General features: G+C 45.0%; 1 protein-coding gene and 2 long non-coding RNA genes across 3 annotated transcripts in view; 2 read left to right on the forward strand and 1 right to left on the reverse strand.

The window, feature by feature from the left end:
- LOC143003346 (uncharacterized) overlaps positions 1–25,904 on the forward strand; it is a 75,191-nt gene that overhangs the window by 1,430 nt on the left and 47,857 nt on the right. The window contains exons 2-7 of the mRNA XM_076153949.1: positions 1,211–1,304; positions 1,665–1,790; positions 1,903–2,058; positions 2,407–2,494; positions 2,631–2,769; positions 8,538–8,589. Coding sequence (XP_076010064.1) covers positions 1,211–1,304; positions 1,665–1,790; positions 1,903–2,058; positions 2,407–2,494; positions 2,631–2,769; positions 8,538–8,589 — 655 coding nt within the window. The remainder of the gene's footprint in view (positions 1–1,210; positions 1,305–1,664; positions 1,791–1,902; positions 2,059–2,406; positions 2,495–2,630; positions 2,770–8,537; positions 8,590–25,904) is intronic.
- On the forward strand, positions 2,823–4,581 carry LOC143003353 (uncharacterized). Its single transcript, XR_012963851.1, has 3 exons — positions 2,823–2,945; positions 3,053–3,086; positions 3,535–4,581. It is a non-coding gene; the product is annotated as an uncharacterized LOC143003353 (long non-coding RNA).
- LOC143003357 (uncharacterized) lies at positions 5,215–25,773 on the reverse strand. Its single transcript, XR_012963855.1, has 3 exons — positions 25,377–25,773; positions 24,144–25,281; positions 5,215–5,473 (listed from the first exon to the last, which is right to left on the reverse strand). It is a non-coding gene; the product is annotated as an uncharacterized LOC143003357 (long non-coding RNA).

Consider the following 25,904-nt stretch of genomic DNA (forward strand, 5'->3'; position numbering starts at 1 on the left):
AAATGACCGTAATGTAATGTCTGTCTCTCAGTCTGGCGCGTCCCCGCTGCAGGTAGAGCGTCCCTGCAGCAGGCAGAGCGTCCCTGCAGCAGGTAGAGCGTCCCTGCAGCAGGCAGAGCGTCCCTGCTGCAGGTAGAGCAGATGTCCAGATGCTTCAAACGTTCATGAGATGTTGTTTTTTCTGTTTTCTTTACTTTCTACAGTGAAGGTTGTGATCTTCAGCAGCAGGTGTGTGTTTGTGTTCTGTAGCTTACAGAGCTGTACTGATGGTGAGTATCTGTGTGTGTTATTATGACATCATCAATTATTTCTAATGGAACCTAAAATCATTACTTTGTCATATTTGCTACAGTGTGTAAATGTGCTCTGCCACGTGACTGCTGCTCTGCCGTGTGTGCGTGTGTGTGCTGCTCTGTGATGTGTGTGTGTGTGTGTGTGCTGCTCTGGTGTCTTCTGTTTCTGCAGGTGTCTTCTGATGTGGATCTTCATGTTTTGCCTCAAACTCTCAACAAGACGACATGTTAACTCCTTAAAATGTCAAGAAGAAAACTGTGGGCGGCTGCACACCTACTGGTAAGAAGAAGAAGAGGAGAAACTTAACCAGTGTGAAGGGGGAGCTCAAACTAAACAGGTAGTTGTGGTCAAGATCTCCTGACTCGCTCCTCCTGGCTCCTCAGGCACTTTTAGAAGAAGAAGAGACTTAATTTGGTCAAACCACATGTGAATGCCTCATCTGAAATTTATCACACACACACACACACACACACACACACACACACACACACACACACACACACACGTATGACCGAGGGGTCAGTGCAGGGCAGCTGTGAGCCCCCTGGAGCCCCCCCGCCCCTTCCCCAGAGGAATAGAGACCACTGAGTGAAAACGCTCTGTATTTAGTTCCTGCAACAACAAAAATAAAGGAAGTTGTGTATCAGAGCAGTGAGGTTCAGTTATTACAGGAAATAGAAGCGAAAGGTCCACATCTCCTTTGACTCTGACATGAGCTGAATCCTGTTAGGGTTCATGTCTGGAGCTTCATCCCATGTTAGCCTCAGTCACAGTCTGCTGGTGCTCAGTTTAGAGGCTCAGCACTGCAGACCGTGAGGAAGACCACAGTGTGACCTTATACAAAGATGAAGATCAACTCAGAGACCTTGGCTTTCTTCAGAACGACCCCAGGTTTAGACTCTGTCTCTGTCTCCAGGTGATCTTCCTGAATGTTCTCCCTGCTCGTACGCTGATCTGTCGGGATGAAGAGTACAGCACAGGGATTGAATGCTGCCCTAAGTGTCACACAGGTAACAGGATTTAAATACCTCATCTCTTTGTATTTCCTCCATTCTGCCGTTGTTCTCCTGCTTCCTAGGTCTCTAATCTGTGACCTTATTCAACCCTCAGTACAGACAAACCTGTCACTTCCTGTCTATGACTTCAGCTCAATCTTCAGACTGTCTGGGCCAAGACGAGAAAAGTCTTTTGTCCTTTGTCGTTCTTCATTTTGCTGCGATTGGTTGTCAGAGTTGAGTGGCATCTCATGAGTAAACCATGAAGGGGGAGACTTTGTGTTGTGCTGTTGTTTTCTCTGATTTTGCTCCAAATCTCCTTTGTTTTATTTTTTAAAAGAGTTCCCATTCAGATGTAGTTTTTCATTTCCAAAGGTAACAGAGTCATTAAGCACTGCACAGAGTACAAGAGCACGTCATGTCAGGCCTGCAGGGAGGGGAGCTACATGGACGTGCCTAATGGACGCCAAGAGTGCATTCAATGTACAACCTGTGATAAAGGTAGGTTTCATGTTGGACATGAAAACTAGAGGTCCAGACATAAGCTGGCCTGGTAACCCAGGGATACCTGAGATGCTTTGATGGTTCATGTGTGACCTCACTGTGTTGACAGGTTCTGGTTTGAAGGTGAAGAAGTCGTGTACAAACAAGTCAAATACAGTTTGTGAACCTGAGGATGGATTCTACTGCATCGCCCCTAAAGGTCCACACTGTGAGACGGCACAGAGACACAGAGGCTGCAGACCAGGACAACACATCAGACACAAGGGTTAGTGACTGACTTTAATGAGCTGGTGTGACTGTGAGTGTTGCTGTAGAACTCCATGAGAACTCTAAAAGAGTTATTACTTTCATATTCATTGAGATGAGCAACAGAAACAAACCTGTGCAGCTGAGTTAGTTGGGGTTTTCTCAGTATTACTCAGTCGTGTCAGTTTCCAAATTGTTCTACAAGCCAGAACTCTGATGTTTGAGCCTGTAGGTCCACTGAAAATCCACGAATAGGGCCGATGATATGAAATATGCACTTTTGCAACGAGCTGAAGCAGACAGACTGAGCAAACTAACAGGTTCTTGTTCTAAATGATTGTAAGAATGATTGATGTCCTTTGTACAGGAACAGCACAGACAGACACAAACTGCTCTGACTGCACTGGAGGAACCTTTTCAGATGGATCATTGACTTCCTGTCAGGAACACACAAAGTAAGAAACTACAAGCAGACGCACGCACGCACGCACGCACGCACGCACGCACGCACGCACCGACACACACACACACACACGCACACACACGCACACACAGTATAACAGTTCTCATACATTTCCTCTGTTCCTCCAGATGTGAATCAAAGAACCTTCAGGAGAAAACTCCAGGAACCTCCTCAGCTGATGCTGAATGTGAAGAACCAAGCAGTACAAACACAGCACACACTGTCAGCTTGGGTTTGGTCTCTGTTGTTGTTGTTGTTGTGTCCATAATACTGGGGCTTGGAATTTGTTTTTAAAAAGTTCCACAAACCAAAAGGTACGATTAGCATTAGAAAGCTAAATGTTTCATGTAAATGTTTCTTCCTCATGTCTTTGTTGCTGACTCGTGTGTTTATGCACAGGAGCAGTAGAAGAAGAAGAGGCTGGAAAGAGAGAGAGTACTGTGGTATGTTTATATAACCTTGAGTCTGATCTGTAGAACAGTATCTTTGTAATGATGACTCATGTTGATTCATGGAAGTCACTGATGGATCATTCTGTTTTATGCTCCAGGTCCTGATGGATGATCCTGAGGAAACATCTCCAGGTGAGACAGCATTGATCCCTTTACAGTGTGAATGTGCATCCACTTCACACAAACAGGGACTTTGACTCTGTGTTGGATTACCACACGTAATTTGAAATTCTTCTTACATATCACACACACACACACACACACCCACCCACCCCCTTTTCCACACTTGGTCCATACGGGGACTCGAATCCGTGACCCCTCCAGTTCCCAAGCAGAGTCCCCTATGGACTGAGCTCCTGCTGTATAGATCTATCATTATTTATATATGTATATATATTTTGTAATATATTTACACTTACATACACACACACACACACACACACATATATATATATTGGCTTTGATTAAATCCACAGTTTGTTGCAGACGCTCTACTTTCTCTTCCAGCTAAAACATGACTTAGTTAAATCAGCACAGTGAGCGCTTCTCTGATCTCTGCTTTTGTCTCAACATGAAAAAGGAGGAGGAAGAACGCAGCAGGAGTAGTAAGCTGTAGGCTGAGGTGGAGGGAGCAGAAGGTGCAGCTTGGTCCTCAGAGATAGACCGACCCCAGGGTCCATCATCACCAAGCTGCACAGTATTATACACATAAAGAAGAAGGAGCAGCGGTACGAGCTGCCAGATCTGCTGAAGAAACGGCAGATGAAGAGCAGCAGCATCAGTTCCATCTGCTTCAGCTGGAGGTACAGGCCTGCACCTCTGACCCACCTCTGAATGTGGTCTCGATTCAGCAACCCAGATACCCAGCGGGCAGGAACCAAATGAGCCACGGACCCACCGGTACAGTGGGTCTGTACAAATGAGTGGAGAACAAATGTTCCTTTTGATTTCCTGTGAACTGGAAGCACAGATGTTATAATGCTGCTGATGTCCAACTGTAGATTGGGCCTTCAGACACATTCAAGCTAGAAGTGCCTATGGTCCTGGGGGATACTGATGATGCTGCAATATTCCTCCTGCCTATATGCCAGAAACCTACAGACGTCTTTCTCAGCCTTGAGGTAGAACCAGATGAGAGCCCAGAAGAACTTTTATGTACTTCTTTACTTTAATATTCTATTCTATTCTACTACAACAGGGGTCGGTAATCCGCGGCTCTTCAGCCCCTCTTCATCAGCTCTCTGTAGATTTGGAAAAAAAACCCGTCTCAGACGGGAGGTGAGACTCTGAGACACTGTACTGTTCCCACTTTATATTTATATACTTTATATTTCTAATTCTATATTCCTTATTTAATACATTATGTAAAATTTTAAGATTTATAAAAGAAAGATAGATTTAAGATACTTTATTTGTCAGGTCACATGCAATTTACAATGTTTTATTAAATGCAACTTGCACTTTGTCTTGCACGCCCTCTTACACATCACACACACACACACACACACACACACAAGAGCTTTTCAGAGGGGGTGCAGCAGGGCAGCCATTCAATCTCTTCTTTATTGTGTAGTCTTTGTATTGTTTGACCTGTACCACCTCAATGCAAATAAAGTATTGTACTGTTTGTCATCTTCAGTGTGCGCGCGTGCGTGCGTGCGTGCGTGCGGTGCAGAGCAGACTGGGTCACCGGTCTGTCAAAGGTCAAACTAGATTTCTGTGTCCGGATGGGTTAGTTTGTATCTTAGGTCTTTGTTTACTGCTGTTCCACGGTTTGTCCAGCTGGTGGCGGTAACGCGCCACTGATTTTCCAGAAAGAAGAAGAAGAAGAATCGGAAGAAGAAGTCGTTTTAAACAACTAAATGGAAAGTCGCCGGAAATGAACCTTAACTCCGAGTAGTTCTGATGGCAGAGTCTGCTTTTAAGGTAATACTGTGTTATTGGTCCAACATGTCGGAGTGAGGCGAACACCGCGAGAAAGAGGAGCAGGGGGAGAAGGAGGAGGAGGAGGAGGGAGAGGAAAAAGAAGAGTTGGAAGAGGCAGCGCCATGTTGAGAGCATTAGCCGTTTATTGTGGGAGCTCGTGACATTAGTTTCGTTTATATTTCAAAGAGGAATAACCTGTATTCAATCTGAAACGTAGTGATGTGTCTTTTCGGCTTCGAAGCGAGTGTCGAGTAATCCAGGAACATTTTGAAGAAGTGCTTATTGAGGCTCTCAGTTTGTGGACTTTGGACTTTATTGCGCGTTTGTAGGCGAGGACCCACAATGTCACTGTGGACGCATCGGTGGCGGCCCAAACATACCTGAGTGAACCAAACATTGTAAAATTGGAGAACCCCCTAGAGCAGGGGTGGCGACTGGCAAACCTGCGGCTTTTGCGGGCTGACGTGCGGCTCGGCTCGAGGGCTCACTGATATTTCTCTGGGTGCACAGAAGTCTCAGTTCACTTCTCCTCTAACCTCCCGCTTCTTCTCCTTTAATGTGGTTCATTTTCATTATTTGTACACATTAAGTCACTAACGTTTAGATGATGTGAGATAAACTTCACTTCTGTTTTATGTTGTAATAAACAGGTGAGCCCCGCCCACAGCACTTCCTCCTCTGTTAGTGCAGAGTTTTGCGTCATGTAACAGTTTAAAATTACATGGAGTCAAGTTAAATGACGCATCTTTGGATTAAAGAGTCGAATTGATATAAAAACCCCGCGACCGCAGAAGCTGGAGGCGCTGCTCTACACTCTGGAAGGTATCGATCATCCTATCTATACACATCTGTCTGTGATCAGTGTTAAAGGCGTCTGCTAAATGACCGTAATGTAATGTCTGTCTCTCTGTCTGGAGCCTCCCCGCGTGTGTGTGCTGCTCTGTGATGTGTGTGTGTGTGTGTGTGTGTGCTGCTCTGATGTCTTCTGTTTCTGCAGGTGTCTTCTGATGTGGATCTTCATGTTTTGCCTCAAACTCTCAACAAGACGACATGTTAACTCCTAGAAATGTCTTCAAGGAGAGAACTGTGGGCGGCTGCACACCTACTGGTAAGAAGAAGAAGAAGAAGAGGGGAAACTTAACCAGTGTGAAGGGGGAGCTCAAACTCAACAGGAAGTTGTGGTCAAGATCTCCTGACTCGCTCCTCCTGGCTCCTCAGGCGCTTTTAGAAGAAGAAGAGACTTCATTTGGTCAAATTTATCTCTCTCTCACACACACACACACACACACACACACACACACACACGTATGACCGAGGGGTCAGTGCAGGGCAGCTGTGAGCCCCCCCGCCCCTTCCCCAGAGGAATAGAGACCACTGAGTGAAAACGCTCTGTATTTAGTTCCTGCAACAACAAAAATAAAGGAAGTTGTGTATCAGAGCAGTGAGGTTCAGTTTTTACAGGAAATAGAAGTGAAAGGTCCACATCTCCTTTGACTCTGACATGAGCTGAATCCTGTTAGGGTTCATGTCTGGAGCTTCATCCCATGTTAGCCTCAGTCACAGTCTGCTGGTGCTCAGTTTAGAGGCTCAGCACTGCAGACTGTGAGGCAGACCACAGTGTGACCTTATACAAAGATGAAGATCAACTCAGAGACCTTGGCTTTCCTCTGAACGACCCCAGGTTTAGACTCTGTCTCTGTCTCCAGGTGATCTTCCTGAATGTTGCTGCTCATACGCTGACATGTCCTGATGAAGAGTACAGCACAGGGACTGAATGCTGCCCTAAGTGTTTTCCAGGTAAGATGGATCATTGTTTACATACTTCCTCTCTTCTTATTTACTCCAGACTCCACCTTTTTATCCCCACACTGTCTTACCCTCTCCATACTGACCTCAGGGTCCTTTCCTTTCCCCTGGTGTCTCACCGTCTCCTCACCCTCCTCACCCTCCTCACCCTCCTGCCCCCTAAAGAAGCCTTACTGTCTGCAGATTCACCCCTGACCCCTTTTTCATGATGATCTATCTATCTAGAACTCTTAATACAGGTTTTCAGTTCAGATTTTGTTTTTTCTACAGGAAATTGGGTCCTTCAGTACTGCACAGAGTTCAAACCGTCTATCTGCCCGACCTGCAGGGAGCTGATCTTCTTGGGTGTGCCGATGTGCGCAACATGTAGAACATGTGATGAAGGTAGAGTCCTGTCACATTCAATATTTTCTTCAACCATCTTCTCTTGAAAACAAACAAATGTAACAAAGATTTTGCAATGCATTATTCCACAAGTAGCCACCTTTTGACTGATAATCTCTGTTTTACAATCCAACATATTGCTTATTCAATTCATGTAAAAGTGATCGAGCGCAATCTGCCTCAACAGTCATCAGTTTGCGCTGCGCTCATGAGCCGTACGTCAGCTGGCAAAGAGCAGCGTACCGCTTAGGGATAGGAACTGCTGCAACGCGCTCTGCGATGCTTTCACTTTTTTTGGCTGCAGCTCAGTCATCGGTTACGTGCATGCTTCCACCTGGCGCAGCTATCTTTCGTCATTATGACGCGTCGGTGCACGGTTATGCACACCGACATATTTACATAGTCTGGTGGTCGGTTTACGTCGACGTGTCACCTCACCCCCAAACCCAGCTCAGGTCACACTGTCAAACTACAGCTCACCCAGTGGACACATCCTGACACAACCTAGATGGGATCTGGAGGTCCAGACATAAGCTGGCCTGGTAACCCAGGGATACCTGAGATGCTTTGATGGTTCATGTGTGACCTCACTGTGTTGACAGGTTCTGGTTTGAAGGTGAAGAAGTCGTGTACAACCAAGTCAAATACAGTTTGTGAACCTGAGGATGGATTCTACTGCATCGCCCCTAAAGGTCCACACTGTGAGACGGCACAGAGACACAGAGGCTGCAGACCAGGACAACACATCAGACACAAGGGTTAGTGACTGACTTTAATGAGCTGGTGTGACTGTGAGTGTTGCTGTAGAACTCCATGAGAACTCTAAAAGAGTTATTACTTTCATATTCATTGAGATGAGCAATAGAAACAAACCTGTGCAGCTGAGTTAGTTGGGGTTTTCTCAGTATTACTCAGTCGTGTCAGTTTCCAAATTGTTCTACAAGCCAGAACTCTGATGTTTGAGCCTGTAGGTCCACTGAAAATCCATGAAAAGGGCCGATGATATGAAATATGCACTTTTGCAACGAGCTGAAGCAGACAGACTGAGCAAACTAACAGGTTCTTGTTCTAAATGATTGTCAGAATGATTGATGTCCTTTGTACAGGAACAGCACAGACAGACACAAACTGCTCTGACTGCACTGGAGGAACCTTTTCAGATGGATCATTGACTTCCTGTCAGGAACACACAAGGTAAGTGACTGCACGCACGCACGCACGCACGCACGCACGCACGCACGCACGCACGCACGCACGCACGCACGCACGCACGCACGCACGCACGCACGCACGCACGCACAGTATAACAGTTCTCATACATTTCCTCTGTTCCTCCAGATGTGAATCAAAGAACCTTCAGGAGAAAACTCCAGAACCTCCTCAGCTGATGCTGAATGTGAAGAACAAAGCAGTTCAAACACAGCACACACTGTCAGCTTGGTTTTGGTCCCTGTTGTTGTTGGGGCCATACTGGGGCTTGGAATTTATTTTATAGTTAAAAAGTTTCACAAACCAAAAGGTACGATTAGCATTAGAAAGCTAAATGTTTCATGTAAATGTTTCTTCCTCATGTCTTTGTTGCTGACTCGTGTGTTTATGCACAGGAGCAGTAGAAGAAGAAGAGGCTGGAAAGAGAGAGAGTACTGTGGTATGTTTATATAACCTTGAGTCTGATCTGTAGAACAGTATCTTTGTAATGATGACTCATGTTGATTCATGGAAGTCACTGATGGATCATTCTGTTTTATGCTCCAGGTCCTGATGGATGATCCTGAGGAAACATCTCCAGGTGAGACAGCATTGATCCCTTTACAGTGTGAATGTAGCTAGAGGCAGTGGCTCAGTTTGACTTTGACTCTGTGTTTGACTCTGTGTGTGTGTGTGTTCAATACAGATAACAACACAGATAAACCTATCATATATATATGTTAGGATATAATATAAAGTGATATTAACATGTACAACACTGTAATGAGCCTCTGATTAGAGCCACAGTGTGCTGCACATGTCAATCACCCAGCTGCATCACTGAAACCAGGCTGACAGTGGATCATCACACTGTGGAACAATAAGGAATGCTATGATGTAACATTAAAAACAAAACACCTGAGGAACTTAAATCAGATGTAGTTGTAATAAATCCAGGTTTATCTCTCACTTACACCATCATTTAACCAGGGAATTGTTTCAACACGTTGATTCCTACTGGCTCTGTCTGTGAGGGAGCAGCTTCATAAGCATCACACCGGGAGAGCAGGTGGGAGTTTTATTCTCCCAGAATGTTTAAAGACACATGGGTCACAAAGGTCACAGACAGATAACTGTATGTAGAGTCAACAGAGCGGCTCCAGAGGCTCAATATAGAGCAATCTAACATCACTCAGCTCCTCTGATCTCTGGTTTTGTCTCCACATGAAGAAGATGGCAGCAGGAGTCTGAACAAGTGATATGAGGCTGAAGTGGAGGGAGCAGAAGGTGCAGCTTGGTCCTCAGAGACCGACCCCAGGGTCCATCATCACCAAGCTGGACAGTATTCTTCACATAGAGAAGAAGAAGGAGCAGCAGCAGCAGGGCCGAGCTGCAGCATCAGCTCAAGACAAACACACAAACAGACGATATCAGTGGCCTCCCATAAGCAGATCATCTCAGGCTGACGTGGCAATAGTACGTCAATAGTTTACTTCTAATCAGTCTTCAAGGTTCTGGCTAGTCTTCAACTTGACTTCAGCTATAGTCTAAGAGAAGTTGAGGAAACCAGTCTTCAGATCCAAGTAAAATGTTTATTCGCAGCAAGGTACAAATGAAACAAGTGAGAGGAAAACCCCGGGGTTGCTCTGAATTGTGTCTCTTCGTCTTCTCCTTATATACTATTCTGGACCTGGGTTTTCCACGCCCCAGGTCCTTCCCCTTTATCCTAAACTCTTAGGCATTTGCCACTATTATGATTACTCGTTTGATTTTAATCGTGTAAAGCAGTCTTGTAGACCCTAAAAACAGTAATGGCATCGCCTTCCTACCCCTTGGCCTTGATTCGCCTCTCTTGGGACTCTTCCTATTGGTTGGTCTGGGGCTGAATTTGTTAGGAATTGATCGTCTGGGTCCTCAGGGCTCTCTGGGCTGAAGCGTTGTTCCGGTTCCATGATGGGCGATGACCATGGATTCGGAGGAAGTCCCATCGATGGTGATGGTGTCACTGGTGGGGACATCAGGAACTGGACTCTCCTGGGGTTCTCCAGCACCTGGATGGGAAAATCATGTCGCTCCTCCTGCCACGGACTCACTCCGTCTTGGCCTGCTGCAATGGGGGCCCCTCCGTCGGCCCTCTGTGTTGTGGAAGGGGCATCGGGCGACCTGTAAGCATTTCATGGGGTGTTAGATGTGTTAGTCGGTTAGTTTGGGAGCGCATGGCCATTAAAGCAATTGGTAAAGCATCCACCCACGTGAGCTTATGGTTGCTATCGGCAGCAATCTTAGCGATTTTAGTTTTCAAAACCCCATTTGCTCGTTCCACCGAGCCTTGTGATTGCGGATGGTAGACACAGCCAAATTTCTGTTTGATGCCCAATCTACTGAACATCTCTTTGATTACCCGCGAGATAAAATGTGGTCCACTATCTGATGAGATAGTGTCTGGTATTCCAAACCTGGGGAAAACCTCCATACACAAAAACTTAGCTACTACTCTATGGTCATTTCTAGCTGTCGCACAAGCTTCAACCCACCTACTAAACCGACACACAACCACCAATAGGTATCTTTTTCCCTGTACCCTGTCAATCATGTCCACAAAATCCATCATCAGGTGCTTAAACGGACCTTCAGGCACTGGAATATGTGCCAATGGATGAGTAAACATTTTTCTAACATTATACTTTGGACAATGTTGGCACATGGATAGTTCTCTGTCAATCATCGCAGCCATGTATGGTGACCACCATACAGCCCGCAACTTTCTCAACACTTGAGCTCTGGAACAGTGGTCAGGTTCATGTACTGTTTTGATTGCAATTACCAATAACGATAAAGGCAACACAAAATGCCCATGGCTACTCCTCCATAACCCATTGTGTGGAGTGGCCGTTCGTATGGCCCCCCTTTGGATCCATAACCTTTGTTCTGCTTCAGAAACCCTGTTCTGCGCCTGTATCAATGAAGCCATGTTGGTTATGGGGGCACAATCCTGTTCAAACAGTATGGGCCCCTGAGTGGCCTGTCCCGTTGCCGCTTTTGCTGCAGCATCTGCATGATTATTGCCTCTAGCCACCGGTGAATCATTCAGCTGATGTGCTGCACATTTGACTATAGCCAATTGGGTAGGAAGCTGCATGGCCTGTATCAATTCTATCACTGCTTGCCCATGCGCCACCGGCGTGCCATCTGCACGAATAAATCCTCGTTGTTTCCAAATGCTGGCATTAATATGGCATACGCCATATCCATAGGCACTGTCTGTATAAATGGTGGCACGTTTGCCCAAAGCCAGTTTGCATGCTGCTGTTAAAGCTTTAATCTCTGCCAATTGTGCAGAACACGGTTGGTCGAGGCTCACTGATTGTATTTGGGTAAATGTGTTGTCAAAATTGAGCTGAACTATGCCATAGCCAGCTTTTGTTCCTGTGTCTCCTCGTACACAAGATCCATCTACAAACAAAACTATGTCCGATGGAATCGGCTGGTTGTACAGGTTGTCGCCTACTTGCATAAAACTATCTGTTTCTTTAAGGCAGTCATGAGGCACCCCTTCAGTAGGCAAAACCATTCGTGTTGCTGGATTTACCGTGGTGCATCGCTGTATTGTTAGCTCTGACCCTGACAACAGGACCTCATAGCCTGTTCGTCTGGCCTGGGTTATTACAAAACGTGGGCCGGTAAGCATTGCATGCAGTTGGTGAGACGTATATAGTATTACAGGGTGTCCCATGGTTAACACTGACGCTTTTTTGTAGGCAAATGCAGCCGCCGCTAATCCCTGGTAGCAGGGTGGCAGCCCTTCCTCTACCCTATCTAATTTGGTGCTATAGTACGCTATTGGTTGCTTAACGGTTGGAGACACCTGCATCAATACAGCACATGCATGTCCCTGTCTTTCAGCTACATACAGGTGAAACGGCTTGCGATAGTCGAGATTGGCCAAAACTGGGGCAGTCTGCATATCTTTCTTAAGGAGTTGAAACGCTCCTTCTGCTTCCTCAGTCCATTGGAGTTGCGCTGACTGTGGGGTTTGTCCAGCTGCTCGTATCAAAGCTCTTAATGGAGCTGTTTTAATGGCATAGTCACATATCCATGGTCTGCTATATCCTGTCATTCCCAGGAACGATAACATCTGGCCTACTGTTTGAGGCTTAGGGGCTTGACTTATGGCCATCAGCTGGGAGGGGGCAATATGCCTTCCTTCTTCACTCAACTGTCTGCCCAAATATTCTACAGATGTTTGACAAAACTGTAGTTTACTTTTGCTCACTTTGTGTCCTCCTTCAGCTAAAACTGATAGGACTGTGAGTGAATCTTTTTCACACTGTTCTTTGCTGCTAGAGCATATCAAAATGTCATCCACATACATTAAGGTGGTAGACTGTATGTCCAGATGGCTGAGATCATTCGCTAAAACTCAGTTAAATATTGACGGGGAGTGAACAAAACCCTGAGGGAGACGTGTATAAGTATACTGTTCCCCCTCATAGGTAAACGCAAATAGGAACTGCGACTGCGGATGAACTGGAACACTGAAGAAGGCGGAGCACAAATCAATCACTGTGTACCACTTTGTTCCTGGAGGTATGTTAGACAGTAAAGTATGTGGGTCTGGAACAACAGGTATTTCTTCTGCAACAACAGCATTAACTGCCCTTAAATCATGCACCAATCTATAGTCATTTCCATTTGGCTTTCGTATTGGAAAAATAGGTGTGTTGCATGCACTGTTAGTTTTCACTAAAACTCCTGCTTTCTACCAGTCCTGAGATGATGGGCCTTATTCCTGCAACAGCTTCTTGTTTTAAGGGATACTGTTTTTGCCTCTGTAACCTAACTTCTGGTTTTATGTGAACATATAGGGGCTCCGCTGATTTTACGAGACCTACATCTGTCTTGTGTGCTGACCATACTTGTGGTGGAACTTGCTCCAACAAAGCTTCATGCTCTTTTGCAACCATCATCTGTTTCCTATCATGTCTGGGTAACTGCACCTCTTCTGCTATGGCCTCGTCTGCTTTTGTTATGCTGATCTTGAGGAACTGCCCGTCAGAGGAAATGCAAATGGCTTTACAGTCTGTAGGTGTCCATTCCTGTACCAGTTGTGCCCTCTTCATCATTGGTCCTAAATCATGTGACTCAAAGTTTTCTGCTATCAGCAAGGTGATGTGTGGCGATGATCCCGGTACTTGGAACCATTCTTTTACCTCCTCCGTACCTATCACCTCAGCAGCTGCTCCTTGGGGTCCCACAATGATGGCATCATACTGGAGGACTGTCGTATGGTTATTCATTGCTTCAACCCAGCACGTCTCATAGTCATCGTGGTCTTGATCTCCGTCATATAGCATCGTACAATGTAGAGGAAGACTTGGCTCTCGTGCCTTCTCAAACTGATGGATTATCAACGGCTTCCATGTTTCCCATGCATGTGATAGAAACGCATCTGGTGAGGTTAGCCTGATCCAAAACACTCGTGCTTCTTTCCTTTGGCCTGTATTTTGTGGAGAGTCTGTCGTTGCCATTTGGGACATCATGGGGCTTGTGTGAGGGCTGACCTTATTCGGGACATCAAAGTATATGCCATCAGGTGAACACATTATTGTGGCATTTAAATGGCACAGTATATCACGCCCTAGTAAATTGATTGGTGTGTCTGCTGAATACAGCATAGGTGCACATATTACTTTATCTCCTATTTTCATTGGAACCGGTTCAGTCAGGGGTATTATTTGTGTTTTCCCAGAGAAACCAACTGTTCGTATTTTCGATGCCGAGAGGGGAAGTCCGGCTCCATCTCTGCCTATGCATGAGTATGTGGCACCTGTATCTACCATAAATTTATGCTGCCGATTTTGTATTATAACGTCTATGGTAGGTTCACTTTGTGGCTGTTGCGTGAGTACAGGTGTCAATAGGGCTCCCCTATTGCCACTGGGCTGCAGGTCCCATCCACAGGCCCTGATTTGATGCTCCAGGCCATGGGTTGGTAGGACAGTCTCTCTGTACGTGTCCTGTCACTCCACATCCCCAGCACTGCAGCTGTTGTCGACCTACCGGTGTTGGGGGACCATTTTGGGAGTATTGTGGCTGTTGTTGGTCGTGCAACGTCTGGTCAGGTCCTCGTTGATATCGTGCTGGCGGAGGTCCTCTCCATCTTCCACGCTGGGGTGGTCCTACATTCTGCATTGGCCTCCCTCTTCCGGGCGGCGGATAGTTGCCTTGTCCCCCCGGATTGAGGTGCACATGAATTGGAGGGGCCTGCTGCGTGGGTGCGTGGACAGGCTGTTGTCCTGTAGGATAACCTGCTAGGTTAGTGGGGAACACTTGCTGTCCTTGGGCAGGGGCCACTGCTGCTGTATACACCGGAGCTTGTGTCACCTGTACTTCCGTTTGTTTTTCTGTAGTCCCCTCAGGCTTGAATTCAGGAGCAGCCACCGTCACTGGCGCCTGGTTTTTCGCCTTTTCACGGTCCTTCTTTTGTTTCGTCAGTTCTCCTATCTGCAGCTGGGTTAGCTTACCAGCCAGCATTCTGTTCTGCTCCTCAGTAGCCCGCTTCTCATTTCTGTAGACATCCACGTAGTGTACGAGGTGTTCAGTGAACACAGGCCAGTCCAACTTCATCAGCCCAACAACTCCGTTCAGCTTATGTTGTATCTCCTTTGGCATGGCATTCTTTACATACAACTTAAACAGAGCTTTTGATGATTCATTTACATTCCATTCACTGCCTGTCTCTGTCTTCCATTTCCGTTGGAACTGATGCAGGAACTGTAGAGGGCTGTCTTCATCCTTCAAGCTTTCCCTTTCTAATTTTGAAGGATCCATTTTAGAAGGATATTTGTCTCTCAAGGTTTTCCAAACCTGTCCCCGAATAGCGTTAAAAGGGGTGTGGTCATAATTATGGCTCTTTGTCAGTCCTGCCACCCCTGCTTCTTCAAAGATCTCTCCAGACACATGTTGACCCGTGACCTTCATCAATAATGCTTTGATGTCTCCAGCAGCCAGTTTTATCCCGCCCGTGTTGTCTTCAAATGCTGCTATCCATCTATCAGCTCCTTCTGTTAGTGCAGGAAGACGGTTTATCAATCCTGTGATGTCCATAAATCCCCATGGCACATACCTTTCTATGTTACCTGGTCCCTTTACCAGTAGTGGACCCATGACACGTCCGTGGCTCCCGTCATCATCTCTTGTTTCATCCTCTGATTGGCATTCTGCTGCAGGTGCTTTCCTGTTTGCCCTACTGCGTGGACAGAGTGTTGTTCTCTTGGGCCTCTTGTATGTACAGGGTCTTTTCCTTGTGGTCTGATTGCGCGTATAGGGTATTTTTCCGCTCCTCAGGTCCATTTCCCCTGTTCCAGTTGCTTCTTCCGATAACTCTATATCCACTGTAAACTGTTGTTCAGTTATTTCGCTTTCCTCTCTGTCATTATAATCATCAAAACAGTCTATGCGACGTGCTTCGTTGAGCTCACGTTCCTTGTCGAGCTCTTCCCGCAGAAATGATTCGTTTAACTCACGTGTTCTGTTCATCTCATTCACTACTTTTCGCTCCACCTCGTCCAGCAATTTCTGTAATCTTTCCGTCTCTTGTGCCGTAGCCCCTGCACATTTCATGTCTGCTGACCCCCAGGCTCTGTAGGGTGACTGTTCCCTTTGTGCCTGGCGCTTGTCTTGTTCTACCCCCACTTGTCCTGCCCTGCGTCTTTCCGCCTTCTTTGTCAGGCTTTTAGCCTCTCTGGCCATCTGCTGTTCCATACGGCTCCATTCTATTAAGATGTCCCGATTGCTCCTGTCTAATTTTTGTTGTGGCCTGTCTCCTGCCTCCTGGATTTGCCTATAGGCTATCTCCTCTGGCAGACTACTCCTTCTAGTGGTCCTATGGTGTATCTCTTGTGGTGTCAGGTATGTTCCTGACTCTCTGTCCCTGGCCCCTCTTGAGGGTGCTCCTCCTATTGAGCTATCTCTTCCGAGTGGCAGCTGCATCTCAGATGCAGCATGACTCATGCCACGCGGTATTGGCTCTGGATCTGGCTCTTTACTGGAGTTTATGCCTGCCCTCAGGTTGCTTGATCTCAACTCCTCACTGGACCCGGAGTCACTAGATTCTGAGTTCAGTGACATGTTGTCTTGCTCTTCTGTTTCTTCATTATACCTTAGTTCCCTTCCTTCCCTGGGGACCTTTCTTTTTCCGCCTAATTGTTTTCCTGATTTCATTGTTACCACTAATGTCCCTGTTACTTTACCATCTACTCCGCCAGTCATTAGTGGGTACTGTCCTGCATGTTCTTTTCCATACGGGGGAGGAGGGGCTGATGCTTCCTGCATTAACATCTGTCTCTGTGTACCCTCCATTTTAAAGTATTGCAGAATATCCTTCTGTTCCGCGTTCTTCAGTCTCTCCTTCTGATGCCTTTTGTCGTTTCTTTTATCCTTATGTCTTAGCTCCTCTTCCACATTGTCACAATTTCTCAGGTCAAACGTTCCCTCTACTGGCCACTTACTACGGCCAGCTGTGATCCTGTTCCATCTGCACATACACTTTTGAATTTTCCTTTTCTGTGATGGATGACGCAGCATGATAAGTTCTGCGGGTGTTAATTCCTCAGATTGTTTACTCAGCTTGACCCCCATGACCTTGCCCTCGGTCTGTTTACTTTATCTTAACCGCACTCCCTTCTTGTGCCAACTATCCTCCAGCTCTAGCCAATTCCGACTTCACTTTGCTCACCGATTTACCTCTGGGTATTTGTATGTATCCCTACACCACCTTCTATGATGATCTGCCCACTCTACTCTCTCTACTCTGAGTCCGGGGTATTTTGGTCGGTTATCATACAAAATGTCCTGTCCCAATATTATCTTTTGCCATTCAACAAATCCCCTATACTCTGGAAATGGGGAATCTTCTCTGTGTGTTGCGTCCACTGATATACAATCAATCCCACTTACACATGTTACAGCTCCCACGTTTTCTGTGTGTGACTCACTGTTTAGCAGTTGGGTGGGATCTACTCCTCCTTCCCACCACTCTCCGTCTCTCCACCTCTCTCTGTGGTGCTCGTTGCTGCCTACACACACAACTTCAGTGTCCCACAGAGCATTTAAATATTGTAAAGCGGGGTGAGGGGGTGTCTTCGTGAGACGATTACTCTTCCTCAGGTGTTGACATAAATCTTCATATTTTAAAACAAATGCCCACTGTAGGGGCAAATACCAGTTCTCAAGTATTAAACGTGGGCCTACGACACAAGCCAAAAGCCTAAGCCACATGGCTTCCATGTGGCCTGAAGATAAGCAGAATCCTTTGTCTTCGGACAGAGTCATAAAACATCACCCACCGTACCTAGAGTCAACCCCTTTTTCACACCTTATCGGTGGGGAGCTATAAAGGTTTGAGTTGCCCTCACTCTCACACACACACACACACGCACGCACGCACGCACGCACGCACCAGCACACACCCACATATAGGGAGCTAGGAAGAAAGCCGCCATCTTGGGACCCCTCCCATTCACATGTGTTTAGCCGCCATTGCTACATAACCTGCTTCTAAGCTAGGTCCCGCCATTTTAGTTTGATCCAGATCGTACTAGTGGGCGTGTTATAACTCTGCCACTTCCTGTGCATCATCCCTTCTCACACGCACACACGCACACACACTCGCACACACACACACACACACACTCCAGTTTGTCTACCTTGTATTCAAATCTGTTGTTGCCTGAACTTCTTGAAATTGTTTATGTTTTCCGGTTTGTTTTATTGATAGTAATGACCTTAGTTATTATTGTGAGTAAATAAATCTTTTCATATCTTAACAAGAAGTGTCTGAAATTGTTTGCTCTGAATGTTGTATGATTATCAGCCTCTACGCACGTCAAGTCTCACCCTTCTAGGCTGATTTCGAGCGCAAAACTAATCTTTAAGTTATTCCCTTTTTATTAATTTATTAATTAATCTGATAATTTTAATTGATGATTAAACTTATGGTGAATCTTTAAGGTTAGGTCAATTATCTGCTATCTTGGTTCCCTGTGCCAACAAACAGGGTGGTGCCCCGAGAACTTTAATTTATTAAAGTTATTAATTAATTATTTTCATTTTTACCTTCTTTTATTTCTTTTTGATAGCAATCTTTGATAAAGCAATATTACCTACACCACCACGGAGACAGGCTCGCAGCCCTAATTTTAAACCTATACGCGGAGTAACTTTTGCTAAATGGATCAATTTCTAGATTATTACTCATACACTTTTCTAAATATTAAACTACTTGCACACCGTATGCAAGATTGCTATCTAAGCTGACCTTCTAAGATCAGAACACAGCGACATTATTCACAATTCCAAACATGGCAACTTATTCAAACTTCATTTCCACTTCTATTTACATTAAAAATAACATTCATGCATAAATGTAGCGTACACTATTTATAGTTCTATCCACTTTTTTCTTTCTCCACTACTCCTTCTTTCCTGTTTTCTACACATATATATACAAGGCCTTTTAAAACAAAATGCTCTGGCTTCCTGCCAGTTACTACCCCTGGCTCTCTGCCAGTTATTTCCCTGGGCTCCCTGCCCGGTACTTCTTCTGGCTTCCTGCCAGTTATTTCCCTGGGCTCTCTGCCCGGTACTCTTCTACATCTGAGTCGCCCCGGAGAGGGCACGGCGACTTCTCTTCTTTCCCTGCTTGTGTCGCCCCAGAGAGGGCACGGCGACAGACGTCTTCCAAGCGGTACTTTTACGTACTTCTCATACCATCCCTGTGGTATAGATTTTTGCCTTAAATAACTTATTCTCTTATCTGAGTCGCCCCTGAGAGGGCACGGCGACGTTCTTCAGATATTCTTGCTTAGGTCGCCCCTGAGAGGGCACGGCGACAGACGTCTTCAAGCGGTACTTTTACTCTTATCTCATACCATCCCTGTGGTATAGATTTTTTGCCTTAAATAACTTCACAACAATAAATGCTCTTCTACTTAAATTCCATTCACACTCATATTCATGCTCCTTCTTACTGATTCTTTTGAGAGTTTCTCTGCATATTTCACGAACGCATAGATCATTCCAGCCCCACAGACCAATGACAAACAAAGCCACATACAGATCAAACAATTAAATATCACTCTTTGACATTTATCCATCATCCCATCGTGTCATAATCATTCATTCTTAATCTTGGATCTGACGACAGTTGTCAACTCTTATTTGTTAGTCAATACTTATCTTATTAATTCTAAATCTAGGTCTTTTTGGGAGAGGTGACAATACCTTGTGACCGTGGGATCAGACAAAGGCCAGGGACGCCACCCAATAAATTTGGAAAAAGAAAAAAGGAATTGTTTCTCACCTTTCTGGTGGATTTTGGGCCCTTGGGTTGGTCCCACCTCCTCTGACGACCCCACTGGTCCCTCGGCCACACCGTCCCTCCTGGCTGTTAGCTCGCCAAATGACGTGGTAATAGTACGTCAATAGTTTACTTCTAATCAGTCTTCAAGGTTCTGGCTAGTCTTCAACTTGACTTCAGCTATAGTCTAAGAGAAGTTGAGGAAACCAGTCTTCAGATCCAAGTAAAATGTTTATTCGCAGCAAGGTACAAATGAAACAAGTGAGAGGAAAACCCCGGGGTTGCTCTGAATTGTGTCTCTTCGTCTTCTCCTTATATACTATTCTGGACCTGGGTTTTCCACGCCCCAGGTCCTTCCCCTTTATCCTAAACTCTTAGGCATTTGCCACTATTATGATTACTCGTTTGATTTTAATCGTGTAAAGCAGTCTTGTAGACCCTAAAAACAGTAATGGCATCGCCTTCCTACCCCTTGGCCTTGATTCGCCTCTCTTGGGACTCTTCCTATTGGTTGGTCTGGGGCTGAATTTGTTAGTAATCTTCCCATTGCAGTGTTATGTGTGCCCACTGTGCTACACAGCCTTGAGCTAGTCTCAGTGTTATGTGTGCCCACTGTGCTACACAACCTTGAGCTATCCGTCAGCACCCATTCATTTTCACACAACAGGTGCAGCGGGCATCTATGAGACATTCAGGCCGGGTATTCCCAACACATGTAGTTACAACTTCACCCTCTCAGTGCTACCCCACCTGTAGGTACATGCACTGTATTCAGAGCAATCATTCTCAACAAGGCCTGTTCAGGAGCCACAGCTTCAACCTTCACCTGCACTGTCCTGGACATTAGACAGAGAATAGCAGCAGCATGTAGATGGAAAATGGCAGTCAGTTTATATTCAAGTAGGTGTGACTGTAAAGTGTTAACTACTTCCTGTCAGTGTCCTGTAGCCGATCTTCCTCCTGACAAAGTAGACGGGGCCGGATGATGAAGTCATGTACCGACGCCGCCTGTTTGAAGGGAGAGGAATGACTTCTCTTCCTTTTGATTTCCTGTGAACTGGAAGCATAGATGTTATAATGCTGCAGGCAGGAGATGAAGGCAGGAGGATGATGAGCTACAGGACACTGACAGGAAGGCTGTTCACTCTTCACACTCACACTTCACTTACACTTAATTTTACTTGTGCAGTCAATCTAGAAAGGTTAAGTGGACCAAAGCAGGGTTTGTATGTTTGGTGGGCGTGACCAGCTGAGAGGACTCGTCTCAGACCGGACCACATAAGCCTAGAGTCTAGACAGAGTCCACTCAGAGAGACCCAAGACCCTAGACCGCTAGTTTTTTACCATGAGCACTTCAGCTGTCTTTATGTTCTACATTGTTCTGATTGTTTGTTAGTTAGCTGCTGTCCTGGTTTGTCACGATGCTTTGATGTTTACATTCAAACCTTCATTCTTTAGCCTTAACAGACCTCTGCATTATGACCTCATTTAGAGGTTGTGACCCCCTTATTAATATCACAATAACATTCACTTACAAAGGCTGTAAATACACGTACAACCAACTCAAACAACAAACAACTTCACTGATTGACTCATCCCAGTGACCTGTACTATAAAGGAAGCTCAGCAGACTTCACCATCGAGCGACATCAGAATCACAACTGCTAATCAATACGTTTGTTTGCTCACAAGACTGGATGATCACATGAGGATATGTATTCCATTCTGGAGGGGCTTCTGTCTTATGGCATTATTGTTTTTAGTGTGATTTTTTTTTTTTTTTTTAATCTGTACAGTGCCTTGGTAACCTTTGTTCTGCTGGTTTCTCAAACACAAATTGTCTTCAGTGTCGTTACTGTAAGGACTTTGTTATTCTGCTTTCTCAGTGCAGAGACCTCAGCTTTCCTCAGAACGACCCCAGGTTTAGACTCTGTCTCTGTCTCTGTCTCTGTCTCTATCTCTGTCTCTGTCTCCAGGTGATCTTCCTGAATGTTCTCCCTGCTCATACGCTGACATGTCCTGATGAAGAGTACAGCACAGGGACTGAATGCTGCCCTAAGTGTTTTCCAGGTAAGATGGATCATTGTTTACATACTTCCTCTCTTCTTATTTACTCCAGACTCCACCTTTTTATCCCCACACTGTCTAACCCTCTCCATACTGACCTCAGGGTCCTTTCCTTTCCCCTGGTGTCTCACCGTCTCCTCAGCCTCCTCACCCTCCTGTCTCCTGCCCCCTAAAGAAGCCTTACTGTCTGCAGATTCACCCCTGATCCCTTTTTCATGAGACTCTGTAAATGAATAGATTTAAGTCTTTAACCTTTAATAAACATTTTCATTCAGGACATTGGGTCCTTCAGGACTTCACAGAGTTCAAACCGTCTATCTGCCCAACCTGCAGGGAGCTGATGTTCTTGGATGTGCCGATGTGCGCAAAATGTAGAACATGTGATGCAGGTAGATTTCTGTCACATGGTTCCCTAGATGGACACACACACACAGTTTGTTCCACAAACAGTGATGAGCTCCACAGATGGACATGGACTCATTGCTGATACCAGGGATACCTGAGATGCTTTGATGGTTCATGTGTGACCTCACTGTGTTGACAGGTTCTGGTTTGAAGGTGAAGAAGTCGTGTACAAACAAGTCAAATACAGTTTGTGAACCTGAGGATGGATTCTACTGCATCGCCCCTAAAGGTCCACACTGTGAGACGGCACAGAGACACAGAGGCTGCAGACCAGGACAACACATCAGACACAAGGGTTAGTGACTGACTGACTGACTGACTGACTGGGTTCATACAGGCTCTAGTGTCTGCACTGGGTTCAGCTGATCTCAGGTGGACTTGGTCAACCATGTGACCCCTGACCTGCAGAGAGTAAGAATGATTGATGTCCTTTGTACAGGAACAGCACAGACAGACACACACTGCTCTGACTGCACTGGAGGAACCTTTTCAAATTGATCATTGACTTCCTGTCAGGAACACACAAGGTAAGTGACTACAAGCAGCCATGATCTCGCACACACACACACACACACACACACACACACACACACACACACACACACACACACACACACACACACACTTTTTCAGCCGCCGAGCGACGCGTAACTTTTAGCGATAGGCCAACTTTTCTTTTTCAATGCCATGCAATCTACCCACATTACTTTGGCGATCGATCGGTCGATCGACGTATTGGGCACCCCTGTTCTCAAACATTTCCTCTGTTCCTCCAGATGTGAACCTTCAGCTGAAAACTCCAGGAACCTCCTCAGCTGATGCTGAATGTGAAGAACAAAGTGCAGACACTGTCGTCTTGGTTTTGGGCTTCATCATACTGGGGCTTGGACTTGTTTTTGACCTGTGCAGGTTTCTCAGACACAAAGGTACGATTAGCATTTAGAAAGTAAAAGCTAAATGCTTCAAGTAAATGTTTCTGCCTCATGTCTTTGTTGCTGACTCCCTGCAGTTCCCAAGCAGAGTCTCCTATGGACTGAGCTCCTGCTGTATAAATATCTATCATTATTTATATGTGTATATATATATTGTAATATATATATACACATACATACATATATATTATATATATATATATATATATATATATATATATATATGTATGTATGTATATGTATATATTGGCTTTGATTAAATCCACAGTTTGTTGCAGATGCTCTACTTTTTCTTCCAGCTGCTTTGCTTAAACTGTTCTAAAACATCACTCAGTTATACAACACAGTGAGCGCTCCTCTGATCTCTGCTTTTGTCTCAACATGAAGAAGACAGCAAAAGGAGGACGAACACAGCAGGAGTATCTGAACAAGTTGAGGCTGAAGTGGAGGGAGCAGAAGGTGCAGCTAGGTCCTCAGACCTCAGTCCTCCAACCCCAGGGTCCATCATCACCAAGTTGGACAGTATTATTAACATAAAGAAGAAGGAGCAGCGGTACGAGCTGCCAGATCTGCCAGTGTGTGTGTGTGTGTGTGTGTGTGTGTGTGTGTGTGTGTGTGTGTGTGTGTGTGTGTGTGTGTGTGTGTGTGTGTGTGTGTGTGTGTGTGTGTGTGTGTGTGTGTGTGTGTGTGTGCGCGCACGCCTGCCTCATATAGGAGAGTTGTTCTAGTACCAATTTGTACAAAGTGGCTGTGACTGACAAAGGTCAAATTAAATAATATTTGCGGAAATAATATATATGTAATGAATACAATGATGCGAATGATTAACTTTCTTCGGGCATCTTCTTTCTTGCAAAAAATGTTCTCGGATCTTCACTGGTTGTGTTTCTTTTCATTCGGACCCTGGCTACTTTTAATTCATGACCCCTGTCATAGACCATTAGATGAGGGTGCCGACTCGGCCGAGTGTGCAACGGCGTACTTGCCGGTGTCGGCAAAAAAATAAAAAAATAATAATTATAATAATTATTTGTTTTGGGAATGCCATGCGATCGACCGGTCGGTCGCGATCGACCGGTCGGTCGCGATCGACCGGTCGGTCGCGATCGACGTATTGGGCACCCTTGGTTTAGATGATGTGAAATAAAACAAAACACCAGTAGGCTGTGGTGTGAAGCCAAAAAGAGGCCTAGAAATGAGTTTTCGTTCCACCACCTCAGAACTACTTGCTCTTTGTGGTTTTCTAATCTTAAATATGTCCTAAACCATGGGTCAAAAGTTCTCCGTGTGAATCCTACCCGGTTTTGAGAAATCAAAGACAGAAAATGAAGTTTTGAGGGAAAAACGTCAAAACTTGGCCATGGAGCACTTTTCACACCCTCATAAAATTCTCATTTTTGGACTTACAAGCATGATTTTTTGGATTTCATCAGCCATTCAAACTTTCAGCAAATGTGCAAAGTATCATATATAATACTATATAGTACTTTTCATTGTTCTGTTGTAAAAATATGTTAAAGTGAAAATGGTACTTTCTGTGATTACAGCATTCGTCACTTAGCACAAGTAATTCTTCAATTCTGTGTGTCCATGCAGGTGTAATGTATATTTAGACAGACCTTAAAATGGCATTTACCAAATATATAATGTATCTATAAACAATAATATAGGCCAAATCTAAAACCAATTTTAATGCTTCAAAGAAAACATTAAGGACATTCTAATGAATTTCAAATACAACCTTTTATTTAACAGAAATGAATTAAGAATCGGCATCACTTTCATCGGTTTCACTGTCTGACAGGTCATCTATGCCATCTGAGGTCTGCAGAGACACTTCATCAAGGGTAGCAACACAGTTCTCACAGTTCACACATTTGCAGGAGAATGAACAAGACACTTTTGCTTTTAGACAAGAGCATTTACCCTGAGAACAACGAGACAAATGTAAAACCAAATCTGGAGCAGCAGCTAGAGTCATCCATTTCACAGACAATACTCCATCCAATAAGGTCCAGCCATGGCTCTCTGGTGAAGGAGCACCGATCTGTGGCTCAAGTGATCTCCGGTGAATAGCTGCTTGATAATTCACTCTAAGCTGTGCTGATACAGGGCATCTCAGGGCATTTCAGTTGTAGAGCCTCGGTCAAGAAGTCGAGCTTTTCAGTAAACACCATCTCCATCAAGGTTTTTCCTTGGAGGTTTGTGAAAATTCAGCTGCAGATAATCTTGCTGCAGTCTTTTTTTCAGTAGATCCGCTCTGTGAAAAGTTAAACAAAAGAATATTCAAAATACTGATATGAATCATATAAAATTAAATTGATTTCTTTTCACAATAATTGCATAGTAAATTACCTGTAACTTTCATGGCCATGGTTTTTTCAGATGAGTTTATTCAACAGAGCAGATAGTTTCGTCATCCTGAAAATTTCCTGCTTTCCAATTATCCGAGCCTGAATAATATTCTCACAAAATGCTGAGTATTCTTTGACGTATTCCAAGATTTTTGGCAACCTGTGTGAAGCAACAAAAAATGCACTATTAATCATTGTATAAAAGTGAATTATTTTATTTCTACTTTACAGATCAATAAGCAACAGCAAAGTTTGTATTGTAAAATTTGAGCTCCACTGTCATCATCACAGGCAGTAACATTTTGAAGCATTTTTCTCAGCACTTGTAATTCGTTTCGAGTCAATAAAACGTCTATAGCAAGTAGGATGGAAGCCAAGTTTGTAACTCTCCAGAAACAGTGACAGATCTGCAGGATTGACGTGGAATCATATTCTTGGATGAAACTTTCATTGTGTTTACAAATGAACTCCGCTAGTACGCGTTCATTTCCGCCGATTTCTATCCATTTACGGGCGCAAACAACCAACT

Source organism: Genypterus blacodes, unplaced genomic scaffold (assembly GCF_046128005.1).
Source record: "Genypterus blacodes isolate CSIRO-AG114 ecotype Tasmania unplaced genomic scaffold, CSIRO-AGI_Gbla_v1 ptg000060l_1, whole genome shotgun sequence".
Taxonomy (NCBI): Eukaryota; Metazoa; Chordata; class Actinopteri; order Ophidiiformes; family Ophidiidae; genus Genypterus; species Genypterus blacodes.